The sequence below is a fragment of the Saccostrea cucullata genome, unplaced genomic scaffold, assembly GCF_032062105.1.
Source record: "Saccostrea cucullata isolate Sc308-1 unplaced genomic scaffold, CSIRO_AGI_Scuc_v1 ctg1765, whole genome shotgun sequence".
Taxonomy (NCBI): Eukaryota; Metazoa; Mollusca; class Bivalvia; order Ostreida; family Ostreidae; genus Saccostrea; species Saccostrea cuccullata.
The window spans coordinates 127,644-152,859 of record NW_026926426.1 but is presented as its reverse complement, the minus strand read 5'-3'; the positions used below and the strand labels follow the sequence as shown (position 1 = coordinate 152,859).

The 25,216-nt window shown below is 31.2% G+C and overlaps 1 protein-coding gene across 1 annotated transcript; it reads left to right on the top strand.

Moving 5' to 3' along the window:
- Positions 1-17,296: 17,296 nt before the first annotated feature.
- On the top strand, positions 17,297-22,714 carry LOC134271676 (uncharacterized). The gene is made up of 6 exons (XM_062753888.1): positions 17,297-17,418; positions 18,520-18,773; positions 19,148-19,349; positions 20,251-20,474; positions 20,843-21,070; positions 22,500-22,714. The coding sequence occupies exons 1-6, from the start codon at positions 17,378-17,380 to the stop codon at positions 22,697-22,699; spliced, it is 1,149 nt and encodes a 382-aa protein (XP_062609872.1). The 5' UTR covers positions 17,297-17,377; the 3' UTR covers positions 22,700-22,714.
- Positions 22,715-25,216: the final 2,502 nt, after the last annotated feature.

Below are 25,216 nucleotides of genomic sequence, written 5' to 3'. Positions count from 1 at the left end.
CTACTTTCAATCGCTGGAAAACTTTATGATAAGCTGTAGTAAAGAGCATACGAGATTACCTAACTAAGGTTCTGTGTTATCAAAGGTGCTGGTATGATAAAAATCCGTTATCGTAATTCTTTAGTGGCTCTGAATGCCGAGTATAGCTTTTGTATTTGCAGTCCTCCACTGGCAAGTGGTCGTGTCTCCATATGAGTAAAAAAATCTGGAGAGAGACTTCAAAAAATACATTATGGTTTTTATGAAACCTTTGATTTTATTTGTATATGAATTCCTTTTCATATGTTCATGACTTCATGGTTTTCGGACATCAAAACCTAATGAATAATTGACTGATTTTATGTCGTTTAACGTCACTCTCGAGAATTATTTACTCATATGGAGACACCACCACCTGCGTGGAGAGCTGCAAATTTTAACCTATACTCGACAGTCAGGGCCATTGAGCAGTGAGGGATCTTTTTCCTGCCTGCACCTAGTTATAGCGATACGGGACATCGGTTTATATGGTCTTATCCAAAGGACAGGTCTTCACGTCCCACCCGCGGCGTAAGGATCAGCTCCTCCATATGAATGAAGCTGAATGTTTAGGGGATCAGAGTTGCCGAAATATCACCTGTCAGACATATCTTTACGTCTTAAAAGTCGATGCTATTTCTTAATAAATATATATTTTTTTGACATCAGAATTTGTCAAAATACGAAAAAAGTGTTCTATAGATTACATACAAAAATTGTGAAATTTTATTTTTAAAAATTTATCTATTTTTAGTACTGCTTGTTCTTATGTCGTTGCTTTATGGCTGCTTGACTTACAACATTGACAGGTACGTAAACGAAAATGGAAGTAAAAACCCAAAAACTTTAGTTATATGATTGTAAATTTTTTTATTAAACTTACTACATTACAACAGCCAGTGAAATCTTTTATAAAACTCAAGTTTTCTGGGATATATCGAACTGAAATATTAATGGAAGTAGTTGTTTATTGATATTTAATATTTAAAAAAGTGTTGCTATTTATATCATTTACTTTTTAGTAAAGTCTGCCTAAACAGAACCTTAATTTTTGCAATGGGTAAAAAGGCCTGTAGATTCACATTAGAGGCTGCACGAAAAAGTTTGGGATCAGGTAATTCATTATATTTCAATTCAATTGTGGTTCACGAAAAACGGAAGTTATTACAAAAAATGCCAGAGAAGTGAGCAGTGTTTTGCTGTCTCTGTCTCCATTTGTAAGAACGGTACTTGTGTCTGTAGCCCAAGATATTCCCCTCTAAATGGCTCAAAGTGTTTTCCGTGTGTGTTTCTAAACATGCATTTACATAATTATCCCTTAAAAATGTATTTTTTGGATAAAAATGTAATTGACAAAAAAAAATTTATTTCAATTTCTTTTTATTGATCATATGGAATATCATTTCGCTTTTTGTAGATATCTCAAAAGATGTGCATGTATGCATATTGACCAAGGATTGCAGAGATGTATCTAAGACATGTTTGTTGACAGGACAAGTCGGCGTTTGTGTATGTAAAAATGGGTACATAGGATTCGGAAACAAGTGTTTAGAGGGTAAGCATAAAATATTGTATGATAATTAAAACGAAGACATGTTTAAATGCTATGTAAATTTATTTAGCCGTTTACGGGTACGTAATACAGTATTAAATATCATGTCAATCACACAGAAGAAACATGTATGCATCGAAGACTTTTAAAATTATGTCCTTGATTCCTATAAGGAATCAACAAGTCACCCATTGCACTCACGAAATAATTTAGACCACAAGTATTATTGCTTTTTTGCAGGTCCATCTCATGCTAAGTATTTTTTTTTTAATATTAAGTCACTTTTGTTTGCTTATTAACGGAATGATATTGCAAAGTATTTTTTTAGACCACTGAGTTGTGTACTGATCATTCTATTTACCTCGTCACGACATATTGCGAATTACAGAAGTTACCTATCGACATGGGGATACTTACTCCTAAATGGCACCTTATCCCAACTTGGTGTTTTTAGAGGTCTATGTTTGCTCAATCATCTATCTTGAACCAGAAAGGTTTCGAAATAACTGCATAAGGAATAAATGATTGTTTAGAATGTTGTGTCACACCGTAAATCTGGAAATTTTTGCTGTAGATAAAGTTTTAGCAAATTTGCGTTCATTGCATTTTTCTTAAAAATAAATTACCAATAAGAAAATGTAAACAAAATGGTCGTCATTCGCAAAATTTTGAAACGTAAAAATTCATCAACAGCATTTTGACCCAAATTCGCAAAATAAAATCGACGCAAAAATTTCCTTATTTACGGTATCATGCCGTAGGAAGCAATTTCAGTTGGGGTTTAGGGGACACGGCCATATATTTTTCTTCAGTCGGGGACACTTTCAACTACAAAACTCATTTACAAGCAAAAAAAAGGTCATCATACGTTTGATTATGTGGAGACGAACATGTTATGTCTCTTTTGTGCTGTATACTATATATCCACAAAATTATTAACGAATAACACCCACCCATCCAAATCCCCAGGTTCCTACGGCCGTGCAGAAACACTTTTTAAAAACAATTTCAAATCACATATAATTATTAAGCTTCTGTTTTAAATTTCAGTGAGTAATATTGACGGTGTGATAGTTGGATTGGTTTTTGGTGGACTTGTCCTATGCATTATCCTTACAGCTATTGTTGCAGTTGTTGTAGTAACTATATTTCATAAAGCATGGAATACAAAAACTGAAGAGAAGTATGAAACATTTCTATGCATTTTGTTCATTTTGATAATGTTTTCAGGTTTTCAAAGTTACAAAAATTTAATTTATTAATTTAGAAAATGTCCCGAGATGCCATTGTTTGTCAACACTTCAGACAGGATGAAAACAGAGGCATTACCGAGTAATCTGAACTCGCATCGTACAGTTGAGTCGAGAAAAGGTGAGATTCATGATTTATACCTGAATTGAGGACGGGTTTTTCCCTTTATTTTCCTATCATGACAAGGAGCACCACGGGAGTGTGACCGGTCAGCAGGGCATCTGATCCCACCTCCGATGTTTTGGAGGACCGTGTTTGCTTTGCTCCTATTTTGTATTGTTTATGGACTTTGATATTGAATACTGTTAGTTATATCATATCATTCTGTTTGAATAAACATATGTCTTGCTCAAAATCATAATGTTCCTGCAATAGTTAAAAGAATGATAATTGCTTCAATTATTCGAAAAACAGTACTATCTTTATTGAGAAGAAAAACTTATCAATTGTACAATTAAATCATTCCTTGTATCATCTCAAGGCGTGCTATGTTTATTTTTGATATAATCTTTCAATGGATGAAAAATGATACGTTTCTTTTTCATTTTATTGAAAAATTCATAGAGTAACATAGTTTATGATATATTTAATAAATATTATCACATAATCTCAATTTCAGAGCACTCAACCCCTGTTGGCCCATTCAAGTATTGAAATGCAAGAGAACAGAAATATCGAAAGAACCACAGAAAACTTCATTAAGAAAAATGATGAAAATGATGTCATAATATATCACTGGCAGGAGAGGGAGGAACATTCTTAGTTACATCAAAATATCAAAAACTTATACACTGTATATAATCCTTAATGAGGTCTAGGAAATGAATTTTAAACATTGTTGAAATTGTGAAGAAGCGAATAATTTTTTTTTTGTTTGTAATATTAAATGATTTGATAGCATGCTCAGGAGTAAATTTCACTGAAATGAATGGAAATATTTTATCAGGCAAGGATTCAGTTCCGTAATATGCCAGAGAGTATATATTATAAAGTTATGGACTGTTTAGAAGGGAGACATCACCAATTATCAGGTCTGAGTAGGGTTGTCACCCGAGTTTTTCACCCGCGCTTAATTGGTAAATCTCCCGTCTAAACAGTCTATAATAGTTTTATTATCCTGAAGAAATCTAATTTATCGATTTAATATAGCTTTCGGAGCGAAAATAATAAGGGCAAACCTACAGTATAATTTCTTAAACTAAACTTTGACTGGGCGATTTAAAAGCGGGGCGAAAAATTTTGCAAGTGTGAAAGGGCGAAAATAAACGTGGCGAAAATAATCCTGTTAGAGCGTCTGAAGAATCTAAATTATCGTAATAGAGTTAATCCCACCTACTCTGCTCTGGGTTTCAAAATATGTCCCAACTTTGAAGTCATCGTTAGAATTTATTGTTTACCGATCCCGCATATTTAGCAGTTGTACTTTATATTTATTAATAAGAGTTGTCTTGCTTAAACCACTGTAATTTCATTCAATGGGCGACAACACGGTTGTAACTGTGCATGCTAAAAAGACTCTTACATTTTCATCTGAAGTGACAAAGGCCCTGATTGCCGGGAGACTTCACAAAATTTGTCCCTTTATATCAAGTGGTTGACTGTATAATATGAGGATGAAAAATTCTCAGTTGGGACGTATAAACAATTTACAATTCAATGCAATCAAAATATGCAACAGAAAAGGACTTTGAAGTAATTAATTGTGAGAATTTATATCATTTACATTATCCTGCATAATAATATTAATGATAAGAAGTTTTTTTCAATAATTCTATAGAAACCACTGTAAAATATCATTTAAAGGCGACAAAAAAACATGTTTTATTTTTTGCATGCTGGCTTACTAATAATTCTTTACATTGTCAAATCTGAATTTTTTGACAACAGTTTCTCACCCTGTTTTCATATATTTAGATTCTCACAAATTGTCACACCTCACGTGACATACTCAAAACTAATCAGATTGACTATATAATTCTGAAAGATAATAAATTTTATTGTTTAAGCTTTAGTGATCCTACATCATGATAGAAGTATTTTGAAATTGTTATTAAAAACGATGCTTTTATTGACCAAACGTAATGTATTGTCTTCTTACAACTTGGTAGAATCCCAATGGGACACAAAGTTTTTTTAAAATCATTATTTATTTTTATCATTCATTTATTATCATTATTTATGATGAATAATGATTGAACTAATTAAATCAAAATGCCATTTAAAAAATGATTTTGCATCAAATACTATGAAAACTACTGGTATACTTGAATATACTATGGTTACTTGAGTATATAATTAATATTGAATCAAGAAAGTAAAACCAATACAACAAGAGCATAGCAACGTTAAAAGGATTAAACAATTTGGTTACATTAATATTCGTTAAACTCAAACTTAGGATTTTGTTGTTTAGCAGATCCATGAAATTTAATATTCATTGACTTAATAAATATGACAATTATCTATACAGGCAAAGCTCTTGTTCACAAAATAACGTATCCTGGAAAATGCAGTTTAAAAATGGTTTGGAATTTAACAATATTTCATAATCTATATAAACAATTTTATATACATATATATATATAGAGAGAGAGAGAAAGTAAATAGCAATATTTCTAGAATATTGAGAGAGAAAATGACATTTAAGCATCATAATGCCAATTCAAAAATGATTCATTATCAAATACTTTAAATAATATATAATGAATCTATAATAGATATATTTGAAGTCAAGAAAGTTAAAATCAATACTGCTTAGGTATTTCAAAAACGATGCTTTTAACACAGATTAAAAGCAAATGCGGCGTCTTTTTCTTTTTGGTTTCGGAGACGTTGGATTAAACATTGCAGCAGTCTGTAAAAATTTACATTTTCAATATAAATTAGACAAGAAAAATGTTTTTTTTTTCCCTTCATTTGTTTAATTTATACCTTTATTCACCAGGTACTGTATACTTTATTTTTGCGACATCTTATTTTCGCAAGATAGTCACTGACTCTTCATAAGCGAAACGAAATTTCAAGATTTGTGGTTATACTTTACATACAATGAAGCGCATTGAAGTGGTAAAATTTTCTGTATAGATGAAACATTCTGAGTCATGTTTAGAACGTCAAATACAACATAATGACATGCACATATTTTTAGAAACGAGAAATAAATATTAGTTTTTTTTATTACACCTCACTCTTCGCAACAAGCAATATGAGTAACACTGAAATGGAGCTCTAAAAATTTGGAAGAGAGAGGTAGAGACTCTCCGCTTCTGTAAAACACAAATTGCAACGAATATGTACGTATTTTTGAACTTATCATTTTTATTGAAATTACCACAACACATGTTTCAGTTAAACATTTACTCGATATTTATTTAGACAGTCAATTTCATTGGCTATTATATTTACGGAAAACCTGTTCTACAAGTATTCGAAAAAGAAATTGGCTGTTTTATCCATTTCTTAAGTAATGGACGTGTCATAAGGTGGCAAGAAAAGTTCTAAAGATAGCTCAAAACGTTCCATTCGAACGGAAAATTTTACTACTTCAATGCGCTTCATTGTAATTCTTAGGAATACTATTATACCCGTGAATGAATGATTAGAGCGCACACTCTCTTAAATATGCAAAAACAAAGTTCTCGCGGAAAAAAGTGTTTTTCAGTACATCTCTTATCTAATCAATGTGTATGTTCTTCATCACCTAGGAACAGTTTTGAAGCCTTATTGATTGCAAGTTATTGATATTGGGGCAATTTCTTTTTCTAAAACCCTCTTTTCGCTGCACACTAATCAGTTCTGATTCTACGGTTTCTCTCTCTCTCTCTCTCTCTCTCTCTCTCTCTCTCTCTCTCTCTCTCTCTCTCTCTCTCTCTCTCTCTCTCTGTATTCAATTTACCTGCTCCATTCTATACGGCAATAGCATTAATCTTATCACTGTTTGAGTCACGGTGTTAGAGAAGGTGTCGAGCAGCGTGCACTGCATGTATCCTCCCTGCAGGATATTCTGAAAATTCTGGGTTCCAGAACTAAAATAAAATGTTGCAACGTAACGTTCTAAATCATTAAAAGAAGATCATGTTATTTCTCTCTCTCTCTCTCTCTCTCTCTCTCTCTCTCTCTCTCTCTCTCTCTTAAATACCTGTATGTTTAAGAAGTTTTTTCACTTTTGGGTCACGGTGTTGAGATGGTGTAGAGCAGCGTGCATATATACTTCCCTGCTGGAGTATCCTGATTGGTCATTTTATATGTACACATTTAAATAAAACACATGTAAATCTTAACTCATAAAACAAGATCAGTTATGTATAAGATTTTATAAAACACTTCTCTCATTTGCAAAAATAATTAATGTTTATTGACTTTTTTTCCTTTTTATTGATTTTTATTGATTTTCATATAACATTCTAGAATATAGACCCAATTCCATAATTTCGTGAACATAATGCAAATGTACACAATAATTTATAATGTCATTGGTCAAAAATCATTTAATTTTTGTTGACATGAATTTTTGTGTATTTTCTAAAACAAACATTTTCAAGGATACGTTATTTTGTGATCAAATGCATTATCTGAGAAATAAATATAATATTCATTAAGTCAAGGAACATTTAATTTCGTAGATGTGATCAATGAAATCCTCAGAAAGTTGTGCTCTCTGAACACTGATGAACCCACAGTATTTAACCCTTTTAACACTATCATATTTTGGACATACCTTACGTCAAAATAAAATTTACTTGTACACACACATAATATATATATATTATTTATATTTTATATATATATATATATATATATATATATATATATATATACAATATATATATATATATATATTTATATATATTTATCATATGTACATATATAGCAGGATTTTATGTGACAATTTTGAATTGGTCGAGAAAATAAAACAAAATTTTCACTGAATGCACGTGTTTGACTATTTGACAAAATTGCAACTTCTCAGATGTGTTTGTTGAATCAAATTTAAGATAGTCAAAATTTTAATTTTCACTTACATGTAAATGTGCTCTCACTTTATAGTTTTGGGAAATTTCTGCCGTACACTTTTGTACCAAGCAAAGCATTCCACTAAGGGATGCTAAGACTGGTACTTCGGATAATACAATTTAATCAAGATCTTGCTTCGCAGCAGGAGAATTGAATTTTTAATTTTTAGCTAATTCAAGTATTCTTAACAATATATATACTGAACCCAGATTGACAACCTGAAAAATTAACTTGCATGTACGTTTCCTTTTCAGAAATTAATATTATTACGATTTTATTTTTCAGTATCTCATTGACATGCATGATTTTTCCTTGCTTTAGTAAAGGCGGCATTTGTGATCAAGGTTATTTAATGTGCATACCCTTATAAGCCGTATAAAAAGCTATACCATAAGAATGATGTAATGTTTACAATTAATCGAATTATAATATATACTCCTGACAGACTGATTATTTTTCTTTGTGGCTTTAAAATCTTGTTCTGAAACGTGTATATGGATTACTCAATTACATGTTCTTGTGGACAGGACCCCCTAAATTTATCTATAATGTATATCGTATCAGAAATCGAGAAAACGTCCAAACAAATGCGTTTTACAAAAGTTCATCCAACCGTACGTTATGTATTGTGGGCTGTTTTTCAGTGATACGATTATTTTTGGGATTTTCTCGAATTCAAGAATATAAATAGACGTACGTTTGTTTCATATTCAACACCTGCCTTCCTCAGTTACTTTTCTTTATGTAAATCAGTTTAATAATTTAACATATTTAATAACATTTGAATATTTGGTGGGGGTAGTTTTATAAAAACATTTTTTTCACATACTGTTCGTTTAAGTTATGTTATTATGAGCTATCGATAGGACAGACCTTAAAAATGATACACAGGCAATCAAATAAAAAATAGGTAGAGGTAGGATTAATCCAATACAAGTACATGTAACGATACTGTATTATGCGTAGGAGGTTTTGAAAAAGCTACAAATTTTAAACTATTTATTTTTCAATATTTCGAATCTAGACTAGTAAAATTTAACTATTAAATAATTTTTCGTTATATCAGAAAACATGAAGCAATGCCGTTTGCCAAATAAATTATGTTCACTAATTTTATTATTCCTTCGGGCTATATGTACCATAAGTTTTTTTTTTAAATAATACGTAAATGAAGAAAACTTATCGAAACAAACTTTGAAAAGAGACATTTGGGCTGTGGCGCGGGGGAGCACTGCTGCCGTAAGTATTGATTTTTAAGCTACATTTTTGCATTTACCCGTCTGCTTTGTTCATCACTTTCTTCCTTTCTTGAAGAAGTCGGGATGATTCGTTGGTTCTTCTCCAGTTGTGTTAGCATCCTTCTCCTAAATAAAGTTCTTGATAATTTAAAAATTGTGTCATTTATTTATACGTGGGATTGCCTTTTTTAAAGTAATATTAATTAGTTACTAGATTTGAATGCCAAGTTTTTTTCTTAAGCTTGAAATTTAAAATGTTTTAATTTGCGGTAGAATAAGGAAAATGATGCTAAATGCCGCTCGAAAAAAACTAAATTTTGAGTATACTTAAGTCAATTCTTATATGCAAAATTGAAATAAATGGAATTTCTTTAATTTTTAAATCCTATGACATTTGAATAAGCCAAGGATATACAATTCTTTAAGTAAGTGTACTTGAAAATGAAAATCGAGTGATTTAAGTTTTCGATTACATGATATATATTCAAAAAAAAGAAAGTAAAATCAATGAAATCGTAAAATAAGCAAAAAAAAATTTACCTTTATTTCACAACAGCTGAAACATGATGAGAGACAATTCTGTAACATCAAAATAACATTGCAATTTCATAAAGCCAGTTTTCCTCAAAGACGTGGACTTTTAGGAGAAATTTCAATAGGAAATTAAAGCACTAAGTATCTATTTTTACTTGATATTCAAAATTGAACATCAAGTACAAATCAATCGATTGGCATATCTACAGGGTCATTTTATGCATAAAGTGAACCAATGTCTTTGAAGAAGCAGCTTTTATTTCGTATTGATTTGATCTTAAACATTATGCTGATTTATACATAAACACTGAGAGTTAAATTTTAGTTAATTTGACTGATAAAATTGGAGTTATTAGAATAACATTCTCTTAAGGTTGATTGAAAAGATATACAATATTTCAGAGGTGGGATCCAGGAGGAGCCAACATCCCCTGATGACTGGTCAGATTCGACGCGAGGCCTATACATTGTATAAGGATCAGGCAAACGTCAAATAAAGTAAAACTATCTATCATGCATACAAATTTCAATTTTCTAGTCATGTTTTCAACTTGAGACGGAAAAAATGATCATTTATCCATATTTAAATGTTTTCAAGTTATGAAACGGAAATCTTTCACAATTGCAGGAAACACTTCGGAGTTTGTCTACATTTTAAAAGTTTATGCATTTCTTCAGTATTCTATTTTTTGTGTCTCAATAGCTTCCGTGTTTTCTTCAATGATGTTATAAGTGGTTTCTCCTCGATTTACAGTGCATCAAATTTAAAGATTGCATGTAAATACAGGCTTTATAATTTTAGAAACTAAATAAATGTTTGTTTCGTTATGCATAAATGTTTTGCAAATTTCTTTTGCATTTTTATAATATTAATGGATAAGAAAGAGTCAATCTGAGTTTAACGTGTTTTCTGTTCACCAACAATGTACATAAACCTTACGTTATAGATATGTCCTGTGTATATATTTATACATTTTGAGTCATAAAATGATGAATTTTTCGATGTTAAAAAAAACTTGAATTGTACTGTTTTCATTTAAACATATAGACCTTTCTTTCTTTATTTTTTTTAATGATTGTAAATGAACTTGTGTGAATACTTTGTGTAAAAATGATATTAAGTATTTTAAGTATCTTAAGCATCATTAAGTATCACATGCATTTTTGTGATTTTAAATAACCATATGGATTTCACATGCATCTTAATATAACCTTTGATTAGTTTATTTATTATTTTTACTGTCATTAAGTTAACAAGGCTTGTTTCTGTTTAGTAGAAAAAAGAACTATAACATGTTATGTAGTATATTTATGTGGAAATGTTATAACGTTATTTAGTATAAAATATATGGTTGATAAATGACCATATTCATTTTTATGATATTTGCTTATATTCATTTCATGTGAAGCAAAATTTATTCAAAATCTTGTACATGGAATGAATATTCGCCTTGGCCTTCAACTGGACATTGAGATATATCAATGATTTATTTTTATTTATCGTAATTCATATGTCGACTCGATATATAGATTATAAGCTTGAAATTTAAAAAAATCATAGTCCAACACATTTGTACAAATTTGGATACTTTACTCATACTAATCATTAACACAGGTACATTGTCTACAAAATGCTTTTTTCTATCATGACAAATAGCACAAAATGCGGTCTATGAACACTTTCTGCAAGGAATGAAACTTACTGATCTATGTCATATCTTTTTAAAGTTTTCCCAAGTTTATGGTCGATGACTTTGTCAGTAAATACAATTTATTTGCTCTGCCTTTTCAAACTGATTTGTATTGTTCAAAAGACAAGTATAGCAAAAATGGGGATTGCTTCAACACTGTTCTCTGTTTTTAAGTATATTTTTCCTGATTTGTAGTTTGTGTAACTGGTGTAACTGGTGTATTTGTTTGTCCAGTACATTGTGTATCACGTAAAACACTTATATTGCACTGTTTCAATGATTTTAAGATATAAATAGTTCATCATGTAATTTTCAAGTACTCAGATGTCATTCATTAAAAGTACTTTTACTTATAATTCACAGCATACTTCGAAACGAAAGTTGATATGAATAATATGAATATTGAAAGCCATGCATATGAAGTATTTTAAAGGAACAAATTGGCTTATGCAAAAATATAATTTTATCAATAAACGACTATACTTAGCAACATTTGCAAAAAATGAATTCAAATTTTCTATCATCAAAATTTCTGGTTATTATATGTATTATGACGATAATGACTGTAATTATGACTAGAATTATTCAAAATGTAAAAAAAAAAAAAAAACTTGCGCCCATTTGTTCCAGTCCGGTACATCTGATTGGTTTTTCGTCTTCCTTGGCGTCCAATACAAAGTATGAAATTTTACTTCCTTTCCTTCAGTTTCGTTTTACTTGGATTTTTTCTTTTGTTGACCAATCAGCAACCGTGCTATTTGTCATCTATGGCAATGAAAATTGTCCAACTGGAAATTTTGCATGGTCTGCCAAAATTTTAGATACAGTAGTTTTACAGTGGTTCTTTTTATAAGTATGACAGGAAATGTTGCAATAAGAGACGTTATGGTCACTGTATTTGTCAATCAAAGTTAAATGAGTCCCGTAGGTCACAACGCTCGCCTGTATCATTTTAGCACTCCTGTTCTTCATCAGATTTTCCCTTTGTGATACTTTGATGTCAATTTATTGTTCATCTTACCTCTAGGGCTCAGTATTCAATTAACATGTATTAATTTAACTACCTCTTATAGTTTTACGTCAAATTCATCTTTTCTTTCCCACTGGTTCTTTGAACGAAGCGTTTTTTAACTGCCACCAAGATTTTTTTTACTATCTACTGCAACACAAAACATTGATTCCCTATCCCCACCTAGCCTCCTTGGCCATAATTTGAACAATTTAGAATCAAAGCTAAAGCTTCTAAGTCAGGTTTATTTTTTCTAGCCTAATGGTTCTTGAGATTATTTTTCAAATTTTCCCCTTTATATTTCAAGATGAATTCCCAGCTCTACCGTCAATGGGTATGATTAAGAATTGAAAACCTTTACTTCCCCCCTTAAGCTTTTGCATGTGTTTCACACCTGTATATATATCCTTTATTTTTATTTTGAAAAAATATTGTGATATACGAAGGATGAAATTTTTAAAATTGTATTTAGGGATGTCAACGAATATTCGAGTACTCGACTATTGTACGATACTAACGACTATCCACTAAAATTTCTTTAGTCGATTATTCGTTAAAAATGTGTTTCATCAAAGTAATTTTGAATTCAAGGCAATCAACTTAGATTTGCCCATTTCAATTATTTACAGATCAATATTTTCGTATGTAAAACTAAGGGTATGATATAACTGTTCAAAGGAAATTATTTGTTCGTCGATGTATGTTTGAACAACATGTTTTCAAAATCTGCAGTTTTTGTCTAGAAAAAAAAAAAAAGACAGTGTTATCAAAATCTAGTGAAACGGAACTTGTGTTCTGTAGTGTAATATCATACATACACATAGTCTTCAAGGGAAACTGTCCTAAAGTAAGTTATCCTCAAAAATACCCCAAAAAGGGAGAATGGGAAAGAAAAATTAAACATGTTTATTAATGATTGTCTACCTCGTACTGTTTAAAAGGAGAGGGCAATTGTTTAGTTTTGCAGATTCAAACTAAGATCTGACGTGATTCAGAATTCAGAAAGAATATTAATCAGCTATTACAAAATTGAAACATGTAAATTGGGGTCAGTTATGATACATGTAGAAATTAAACCGTGTTTTATTTTTCTTGTATTAATTTCATACAATCATTGATTGGTTGCACAAGATTTCATAATTAAAGTTTATCCCAAGCTATCGCCCTCTCTTTATTTTTATAAGAGACATGCTTTAATTGTTTACCTGTCAAAGATCATTGACAGACGCGTAGAAATGGCTTTAATTATGGGGTACATGTATTACCGTTATATAAAGAAAGGAAAAATACGAGCATTTGATATCCAGCATTTAGAAAAAATTTGCAGCTAATATATTAATTTTGAAATTAAATACATAGGATACATATTGATGTACAGTTTTTATTGTACGACGTTTTATTGTACTACGTGCAGGTTAACAATTCAGAAATGCGTTGTATAATGGTCATGGCGTAGGTTAAATATTGTAATCTGGTCTGTAAAAAAAACCGTGAAACTGATTAAAAAATAATTTAAATTAAACGAATATTCGACTATCGTTCGACTAAAGCATCCGACTGTTCGACTAAGCTGTCCGAATAAAATTGACATCCCTAATTGTATTTAATCTATATATCGTAAAATATACCATTCAGCCATGGTAAATTAGACATACTTCTTCATTACTGAATTTTATAAATTCATAAAATTCATAAAAATCTCTTCTTTTTTACAATGAAATATTGCCAATTCCAGCAAATGATAAACAAGGTATTATGTTCAGGTGCACTGTACAACAACATATTCAACAACGAAATAGGAAGATAAAGAATATCAATCAAACTAAACAGCCCATAGAAACAACATCCTACTACATTGGAAGCAGAACAGACATGGACCACGAAAACAACAGTTTGGGCAAATGACAAGGAAAAAATTATAAATTAAAAAAGAATATATCTTGAACTGAAAAATGAGATAAGTAAAGATCTGACCAGAAAACTTAGCAATTGTGACATCAAGTAATGTCATTAACACCAATTAAATTATCACTTATTTGAAAATGGACATAACAATGAAACAAGCTTTTTATTGATTTAGGAGCTTCTGGTTAAATATTTTGTCTGTTGTCCATTATAAAAATCAATGAAAACAATCGAAAACTTTATGAACAGAACTTATTTAATTCTATAGATTGATTAACCTGATATCACAATAATGTTTCCTAAAAAAATTGCTCTTCCTTTCAAATTAGTCACACAATTTTTCCTGATTGAACTTTTTTATGTTAAAAGTAGTATATACCTTATGGAAATTAAGTATAACAATTTTCTTTGAAGAATGGACATATATTTCGTGATATTTTTCTATGTTTTGAAAGGTAAGTGCTTATTGCTCCATGAACTTTAAAGTCTATGATATTTCAATTGTTCGTATATTATTCTTTATGAAAACTAACTGCATCGTACATTTTATTCATTCTTTGTTGTTAAATTCGTTTTCATGTGAATAAAGAAAGGAAAGAAAAGATGCAATATACTACAGTTTTGTTGCTTAATTTTTTGCAGGTATTTTAGGTTAAATAGACCAGCTTTTCACACAATTTTCATTTTTTTCTCTTCGATTTTCAATCGATTTTCAGTATGATCATGCAGATTATTACAAGACTTGCAATTGTTTCTTTTTTTTTTCTTTTTTTTTTCTTTTTTTTTTTTTTTGGTAAAAATTGAAAAGACTTCAGTTGTTTCTTTACATTTTGTTTGATGCTTCTCTGGGGAATTTTCTCTCAAATAGAGACGCCACCACTTGCAGGTAGAGAGCTGCAAATTTTGTCCTTTGCTCAGGCACATTGAGCAGTGATTTCGTGACAGTACCTAACGCGACACAGGACCTTAGAAATGAGTTCTAGTGGAAGGCTTTACATTCTAGACAGAAAAATCTTTGAAACATACAAAAACAAAGATGGACGAAATTGATACATTTTACATTTGGGCAAAAAAACTGCACGAAAATTGCAAATTAAATACTGTTAAATCACAAATTTTAGTGGGGAGGGGGTAATATTCGTTGTTTTTGAGGTATGAAGAGACCCACGAATTCATGTCCACCACGAATGGTAAAATGAAACATACATACATGTAACTAATCAAACAATTCTGCATCAACGAATTCAAATCCCCAAGAAGCAAATTTTTTTACTCAAACCACGAAAATTTGACACCACAAAAATATGTGATTTTACAGTAACCTATAAATATTCGTCACTACATTTAGATGTAGCTGTATTGCTTTGGGTAAAATAATGTGCTATGTAAACATGTAGTCTAACAAGATTCGAAACGTGTAAATGAAATATTTGGAGATAACTAACAGTATTCAAGCTCAACAACTAACAATAAAAATCAGGAGCAGAATGTTTGTTTCCTTTTTTGTAAAAAAAAGTTTTTGAAAATGCAATAAATTATATAATTAAAACACACAAACAAATCAGGAGCAAAACAAACACAGATATCTAAATCATTGAAAAAGGGATCAGGTACCATGAAAGAATAAGCATCCCTTCCCAAACTATCACATCCTCACAACGTCAGGTATCTGGGGTCTACTTCTGACTGTTTGGTCCCATGACAAATTCTTTAAGATATTTTACGGTTTTACTTTTTCTTTCACAGAAGCACCAGTCTTACTTTTCCATTATTTGAAGAACATTGCAGTGACGTAACGTAACGTCGTTTTTGAAAGTGGGGGGGGGGGGAAGCCAGAGAGATTTTTTTCACTTACCTTTAAAAGTTAACAAGCAAAATAAAAGGAAATTCCCAAACTCGAAAATCCTATTCCTCGCAGGACGGGGGGGGGGGAACCTTTCTCAATGCCAGCTTGTTTCAGTATCAATTTTCCCCATACTACATTTCCCAGACTACATATCACTTTACTGTAGTAAAAGGGTGGGGGGGCAGAACATTTTCAATAGTAAAAGTAATGTTCGCAAAAAAGTTTGTATATTTTGGTGCTACGTGCCTGCATTGTAAATAACATTAAAATTATAATTTATTATTATTATCATTAATATATGAATATCCCTATGAAACAAAATTTACAGCATTGTTTAATTTTTATCTTGAGAGTTTTTGTAAAAAGGGTCACAGGGTTTTCATAATTTGTCATAAAATGTATACATGTACGTATAGAATGAAATCAAATGCCCAATTCACATGTTACATTTATTTGTCTCCAAGAAGTTTACTGTGATTGGCTGTGATTGGTTGAGAAATGAAATAAGCAATAAAGATTTGTAATTTTCAAAAAAAACATGTTTTTGCAGTCGATACGTGCACTTTTAATAAAAAAGGAAATTATCAGGGTCGAACATCCAGTTGATTCAGAGCTCATTTGTTGAAAGTATGATATAAATATTGATAAAGTATATTTAATTTGAAACAGATATTGAATGTTTACAATCATTTGTATCACCGCAGTTTAACCTAACTAAGTACACATGACATTGTATTGTCTGTTAAAGATCATATGTCGTTTTCATTAACCTACATATAAGTAATGGGGTTTTACTCTAAATATAATTTAAGCACTGAGCTATCTTTAATTAAAACATATAACTATTGATAAGATTTGTACTTGCTTTTATTCACTTTAATTTAGTTTCCTTAAAAGCTTTAAATATATGATGAAAAATATGAAAAGAACATGACAAACTTTTAAAACAATAATGTTATCAGTTTTTAGACCTTTTGCAAAGACCATCCTTTAATCGGGATAGCAGTAATAACAATAGGAATAAAATTTTATATCCTTTATCTATAATAATTATTATTTGAGTGTTTTTTTATTTTATTTTTTTATTTAATTTTATTAATCTTGGATTTTTAAATATTTATTTGAACTTTATTTAAATTTACAGCTTTGCATATACGCACCTCGAGTTCAATAACCTGTCTAAATTGGACATCATCTGTTGATGACAAGTACAGATCGCACTGCTACTGGTACGAAGAATTATCCAATAAGATTTCCTTTTTCGAAGCAGACGACCATTGTGCAACAAATGGCGGGAGATTGGCTCCTTTCGTAGATAGTATGCAGTATACGATGATTGAAAATATGCGTCCTACAAGAACGTATGTTTTATTGATATTTCAATGTATAAAAAAATCTGCTTATTTTGCTAGAATTGATAAATATATTTACATTTTTAAATAACACCATTTGAACAAGGCTTTTTAAAGCCTCTGTGTTTAAGTAACTTGTAAATTCTAATAAATAAAAAAAAAAGTAAATAGGGAAAATGCTTCTTTTAAATCCACCAGAAAAAGTCTGAATTACATAATATTCGAAATTCAAATCGAAGAGACATTGTTTATATGTAAACAATGTACAGAGTAGCCGGTAATCAAAATGTTAAATTGTCACGTCACGTGACACTGTATTTATATGCCCTTATATATAGGTGTATACGTGTACTCTTTCAGCTAATTACTAATTCAAATAAAGCTTTTAAGCCATATTTGATTTTCACAAAGAACAAAGAAAATCAATGTAGTTTCAACAGCGTTTCTTTTCGATCTTTTGATAAAATTTGTCGAACCGTATTAATGGTTAAACAATAAAATAACAGGTGCACTAATGGCTCCTGGAAAAGTGACTGTGAAAAAATAAAAAAAAAGCAATTGTAAAATCCGCAATTAAATTCCATTTAAGTAGGATTAAGCCAGGAACTATAATTTTTGGCGGAAGGTTTTTTAGAAGAAATTTATCAATTTATAATGCTAGCTAGCTTTCTATAGAAAATTACATTTTGTGAGTGCAGAAAGGTCAAATCCCTGATTATGCGAAGCAAGTTGAAACTTTTTCTTAGTCACAATTTTAAAGTGTCTTTTTTCTAAAATAGACTTATAATTTATTTATTTCAATGCTTTATTTGATAAAAATATTTGAGGGAAAACATTGAAGATGTAATTTTTATCAAAACAGAAATTTCAGTGCACACAGGTCATATTAAATGTACTACAAAGCCAAAAGAAGCATATTGACCTCCATATTTTGATTTGATCATTTTATTAGGCTATGTATATAAAATGTAAAAATATACTTGACAAGAAAGTTTAAGACTTTAAATATCAGAAGCCAACCTCTTGAAGTGCAGTAGTCTTGTCCTTTATCAGATAATGAACTTAATATTTGATTCATATATAAAAATAATTTCAAATACTTTATTACAGACCAGATACTTTTCTAGGAGTTATCGATATTGGGAAAGAAAATGTTTGGACACAACTAGATGGCACAGTTATTGATAGTTCGTTCACAGACACATTCGATACAAACAATAACCAACCAAATGGAGGAAATGATCAAAATTGCATTGTTATTGACCAGGAGCCACATAGTTACTTCAAACCAGACAAAACACAAGACAAATCCTGCTTTTCAGACTACAAGACGAAGGCCATGCTCTGCTACATGGACGCAAGAGGTATTTATCTCAAATTGCACAAATGATTTATGCAGTTGATATTCATCTCTAGAGCTGTAGTGATGCAAAAGTTTACACCTTGAGAGATTCAAGTGTTGTACAATATAGCTACCAAGTAGTGTAAACAAAATATCATGCATCTAAGATAAAGAAAAATAATTGTGTGATTTTCTTCTAAACTGTTCCTGTTTTTCAAATAAAATAAACAAATTGTATTTGAAAAATGGCTACCATTTAAGTATAAAATGATTAACATTCTTCGAATTGAATTTTGTCCAAAAAATTATGCAAAATTTGATATTTTTCAAAAAAAAAAATTTATATTCACCATTGTTCCATTATTCACTTCTCACCTTTTGCTTCTAATTTTCTAGAATTTTGCTTTCACTGGGCTTCCATTGAAGACCACATAAACAGAAATCACTGTTACTGGCTAACTACGAAGCCTCGATCCACATCGCGATGGAGCGCCATGGACGCCTTCTATCAGTGTACCCTGGAGGGTGGTAGTCTGGCCCCTGCCATAGACCAAGAACAAATGACCTTTATCAAACAAACGCTGACCTCTATTTTTGGGTATGTATAAATCTAGTAAGTGGTTGTTAAAGAAAAAATAATTCAATATTATGTTCTGAAAAAGGTCGTATAACTCCTTATTTAAGGATAGACGATACGTTCTTAAATAATATATAATTTTTTCAAAGATTTTGTCATACATGTAGAAGTAATGATACTTTTACAAGTTAACTCACCAAAAAATTGAGGTACCTTACCAGTCTTTCGTGCAAGATACCAGAGGATGCTTTTGATTATATAATCCATGTGGATAAACATTGAAATTGTCAAAATTTTAGCGTTGTAAATTTTTTAATGAATATTGGAAACCAGTTTGGAAATCACATGATTAAAATTTAAAATATTTGTTTTCATATATTACAAAACAGATATCTGAGGAACGTATGGTCTGACCTTAATTCATGGGCATTACTTCTTTTATATATCTCCCTGAAGAGACGACCTGCCTAAGTAACAATATCAAATATATATATCTATGACATCAGCACATAAAAAACGAAATACTAATTAAATTGAAAGTTCAAATTGGTGGCATAATATTTCAATATTATGTGGCTAAGTGAACTTGACTTTGATATAACACCTCGAGTCATGACATTCTATACATGACCCCAGCATGAGTAGGTTTGAATGTAAGATTGACACAAACAAGATATAAACATTCTATTCCTCAATGACCTTAACCTAGATTAAATAGTATGACTATTTTCTTAACTTAATGATAATATGGACGATAAGACAAAATTAAAAATGATTGCAGACTGACTGACAACCGTGTCAAAACAAACATGTCAATTTTTTCCACTCATCCATTAACAATTTGTTAATTAAATGAGAAAAGTAAAATAGATAAAAGAAAAGAAAATCAAATCAAGCCAGGTTCAGTTTAAGTTTTCTTTAGATCCGCCAGTGTCACAAACACAGGGGTGTGGATGGGGTCGAACACAATTCGGGGTGAGGAGCGGAACTGGAACAATGAACCCAACTTCCTGTCATCCTCAATAGGAAGTACGACTCCGGAGAAGTGTATGCGCCTTAGTAAGGACACACTGACAACGGGTTACGTCAACTGTCGACAAGACTCGACTAATGTCCGAGGGGCTCTCTGTTTTCGAAGTGTAACAGGTCATTGATTGGAACAGCTTTGCGTAAAATTTCGATATACAGTTATCAGTATAATGCTATTATTTGTTTCTCTGTATACATGTACTATAATGTCACAATTTGGTTATTCATGTCCTTGTAAAACTATACCCTCTCAATATTGAAGAGGTATAGACAAACCGAACTTTGTTTTTTTTTTTATAAGGACTAGTCTTTTTCAGAAATGGGTTAAAGCCTACATTAAATGAGCAATTTTCAAGTTCTAAACGTTTTAATTCTTAATTTACTAAAATCTAAATTAATCATTTTTGTTTCGGCCTTAATTGGCTTGTAGAAACCAACGAATGAATGGATTTTAAATGCCTGTTTTCAGCATGATATTTTTTCAGGAATTCCTGTGGCTGCATTAACAGAAAGCTCAGTTGTCACAACAGAGATAACAACAGTAACCACAACAGATACGACAACAGTTACAACACCACCTGAACCCACGACAACATCTGTACTTCCGCTGTGTGGGCAAACAACCAAACACACAAATACTTCCGGGGTCTTCAACTTTACGTCTGTAGAGACAATCAAGTTGGACCTCGCTGTGGATCCTAAAAACACAACCGGTATTTCTTATTACCCCACCTCTGTTGATTTTTCCGTGAAATCCTGGCTTACGATTGGTTGAAGTCTGTCACGTGAAGGCTGTGGATTACTTATACCCGGTCAGTTGTAAATCCATACCCGGTCAGTTGTAATCTATACCCGGTCGATGTATTACGTCACAAACACAAACGTGACGTCATAATAGGCACAGTATAAGCCTGATGAAGGATTAAGCAGAGAAAACCATTTATAAACTTCAGATAAAACGTAAATGTTACATCGGTGGGGTAAATTCGTTACATAGTCTTTTAGTGACAGGGTATGGGATGATACCTGGTTAGTAAATTTCATACCTGACTCGGCTTCGCCTCGCCAGGTATGAAATTTACTAACCAGGTATCATCCCATACCCTGTCACTAAAAGACTATGTAACTAATAATGTAAAAGTAAAGGTGGCATATATGAGCGAAAAAAATGAAAGGAGATTAACTGCAGATATAGAATAATTGTTTTGAATATTAAGGATCTTCTTCTTACCCTGTCACTCTAGAGTGAACGCTCTAGGTGCATGCTGAAGCCTGTTGGATATAAATCAGTTATTGATTTAATTGTCTTATATAAAGAATACAATATACCATTATGAGGAAACAAAAAGTTATGAAAGAATTAAAAAAAGAAGAAGCAGATTTTTAAATGTACACAAATGTATTTTTGATCCCATAACATAATCTAAGGCCGTAACTACCACTGAGGCAAGTGAGGCAAATGCCTCACTAAATTTTTATAGTTTTTTGAAAAGTGAAAAAAAGTTTAACATTGAACATGTGTCTTCTTTCTGTATTAATATTTTAAACTATTGTTTCAATTTCTGTAAATTGTTCATCTCACAGGTGCCTCATTTTCATGTAGAACGCATGTAAAATATACAGTAATTCAAAAGGTTCGTTTTCTAAATTGTTTGATTGTTTAACGTCCCTTCTAAGAATTTCTCATTCATAATGAGACACCACTACTTGCTGGTGGAGGGCTCCTCGTTTAAGGTCACTGAAGATGGTTGAACAGTGAGAGATCTTTTTGTGCCATCACTTACTTTGACATAGGACCTGGGTTTTTACTGTCTCATCGATAGGACCGTTTCTACATCCCGCAGTGGGATTCGAACCCGCGATGTAAGGATCAACTCATAAGTCCGCAATGCTAGAGTATACGCTCTGATTACTGTGTCATGCAGGCGACAACTCAAAACGTAAATTTTTTATAAGATTAAATCTTTTATTTTATAATGTCTAGGTTTCAGGACCCCCCCCCTCAACTGGAAAACTGCATCACTGGCCATCAAGTACTACCCTTGCCCCGTCTGAGACTAGGAATGCCCAGCACTCTTGCCTCACTAAATATTTCAGCTTAGTTACGGCTTTGTAATCACTTTCTTTTTTTAATTGCTATAGCTTACAAGTCAACACTGAGGTGTGCAGAAGATAACAGAGCCACGTCACAGTACCTAGGATACACGGGGGCAGCAGTGATTTCTATTATCTGTTTAACTATAATTCTAATAGACTGTGATCGAAAATATTGCTCACGGAAACAATTACAGAAGGGGCATAGAGAAACATCAAAGAATGTATCAACGAAACGTGTTCTCTGATCATTTTCTGAAACTGACGGTTCGCAACATTTCGACATTAGATTCAAAATTTCCGGAAAATTGTAACAGATGTAATATAATAGAGACGCTAAGAATACAATATTACTCACTTTTATATCATTATACAGTGAAAACTGTATACTATATGTAGTAATCCGACACCAGCTGAATAATCCGACACATTGTGAATGCCGACGTTAAATTTCTTTCCCATTTTATTATTTTCCTTGTTTTTAACACTATGCATTCCGACACACTGTCTAATCCGACACAGAATTTGTATCCCAGTGCATGTCGGATTATACAGGTTTCACTGTATATTGTAAGTTTTTAATGAGAGATGTTTTGACAGTATTTATGGGCACCAGGTATTCAATGTCCTAATGTTTTACTAAAACGTGCAAATCCTGTAATATTTTGATTCAAAATACTTTGTTTTTATAGTAACATTGCAGGACAATATTTTCAAAGTAGATCTGGGGAAAAAATTGAATTGTCAAACCTCAAAGATTTCCTCTTTATTGAGTAAAAACAACTTTGTAAAATTGACCTTAGTAAGTGCACCATATGGAACTAATAAAAATACACAAATTTTCAAATTATTGTTTTTAAGTTGTCGAGGGTTAAAATTTTACGCCTATAATAGTTGAAAGGATTTATTGTGAATGTACATATAGCAATAACAAGATCAGTTTGGGTCATTATATATATGCCTATTTATCTACATTGAATTTACTAAAATAGAATTCAAATTGAATTTACTAAAATACCTAAATACTAAATTTTGTTCTTCGGTTATCTTGCCAAATGGCTGAGCTTGTCTTAGTTAAAAGCAGGCAAAACAAATTACACCATGTTAAAGTGAAATATGTCATTTATTAATTAAAAGTAAATGACGAAAGAAGTAAATTGCATGAAACGCATTAAACAAAATGGATGTTAGAAAAGGGGGACTCGAATATAGAGTACTGCACATCTTAGGCAAAATGTTGCACAATCTAACCTTTAAAAACATATTATTATGATTTTGCAACCTGTTGTACATGCATAGGATTTTTTCATTAAAGTAGTGACAAAAAATAATAAATTGAAATTTTCCTCTTCAAATCGTTCTCTTTAATAGGTGTACTACTCAACTTCATAGTGCACATGAATATTACATGCATATCCAATCGCCTAGCGCATTCAAAAATTATTACCAATTAAACTGTTTAAAAAGTAGGTCAAATTACAAAATTAATGACAAAGGGCAAAAGTCAAAGTGTATATGAAAAGGTATTGGCACAGATTTTTTTTCTCTTAATGTGTCAATGAAATATGGGGACGAGGAACAGTATTACGAAGGCTGGGAGTCAACAAAATAACCATCAGATACATGTATAATTTATTTTTTATCATATCTTAAGCTGTCAACTATCATTTGGCAAAGAAATATGTTATACAGTTTGGTTTTAAAGTTTGATCATTTTGGTACATATTTATATTGAGCTCTTCTTCTAAAGGAGATCAATATAGTCTGCAAATGGCCACAGCCACCCAGCCCTTTAAACGATCAAAAGTCAATTAAAAGGATATAAATCGGGCGCAAAGCAAACACTGACGTTTTAAAGGTGTTGAATATTAAGGGTCACCTTCTTATTCTCTGAACACTCTAAACATAGTTATTTCACTCTAGAGACTTAACAACTACATGTAAATAGTAAGTTCTAAAGACTTTAAACAAATAGTATTAAAACTATTAAATACATTAGTCAACAATTGAATTGAGTTGTGTTTGGTGACAACGCTTTTTTTTCATTTCTTTGTTTCATCAACTTATTTTTCAATGGCTTGTCTCGTTTTGAAAATTGTTATGACTTATATACAGGAGCATATATTGTAAAAAAAATCACTGATCTGAGAGGCATACACTCCATATGTAGAAGGTATACAAGGTGTTATATTGCGACACTAATAAGGGTAACTGCAGTAAACAAGATACACAAGGGCCTTAACGACCACGTGAGGACAACGACTTAGAAGATCCATGAACTGATTAATGAAGCTTTGTTGCCCAACAAGAAGAAAAATCATATGATAAGGATCCAACTATCTGTATGTTGAATTATATCTCACGAGCGGGCGAATACGATCAAATCCTTAAAAAATTAAATTAAACACTCCAAATCAATATTATTTTATTGATCTTTCAAAAGAAAAAATGGCTAATATTTGCATTTTAAATTCTTCTTAATTATCCTGACTACAAAATCTGGATCTGACCAATAAATAAACATATAAATATTACTGACAAAATTTAGAATTTTTTTTTTTTGTTCTCTAAGTCTATATATTTTCTTAAAACATTTTTGTGACGTCATCTTTTGTTAAAACTGGTTCAGTAAATTTGTTATTGTCCTGCACCCCGTCCAATAAGTTACATGTAGGTGTCCAATAAGGTTCAACTTATTGGACAGCTACAGGTAACATTCAAATGAGAACAAAGGGCGAGGTAAATAAATAAACAGCACTTAAAAA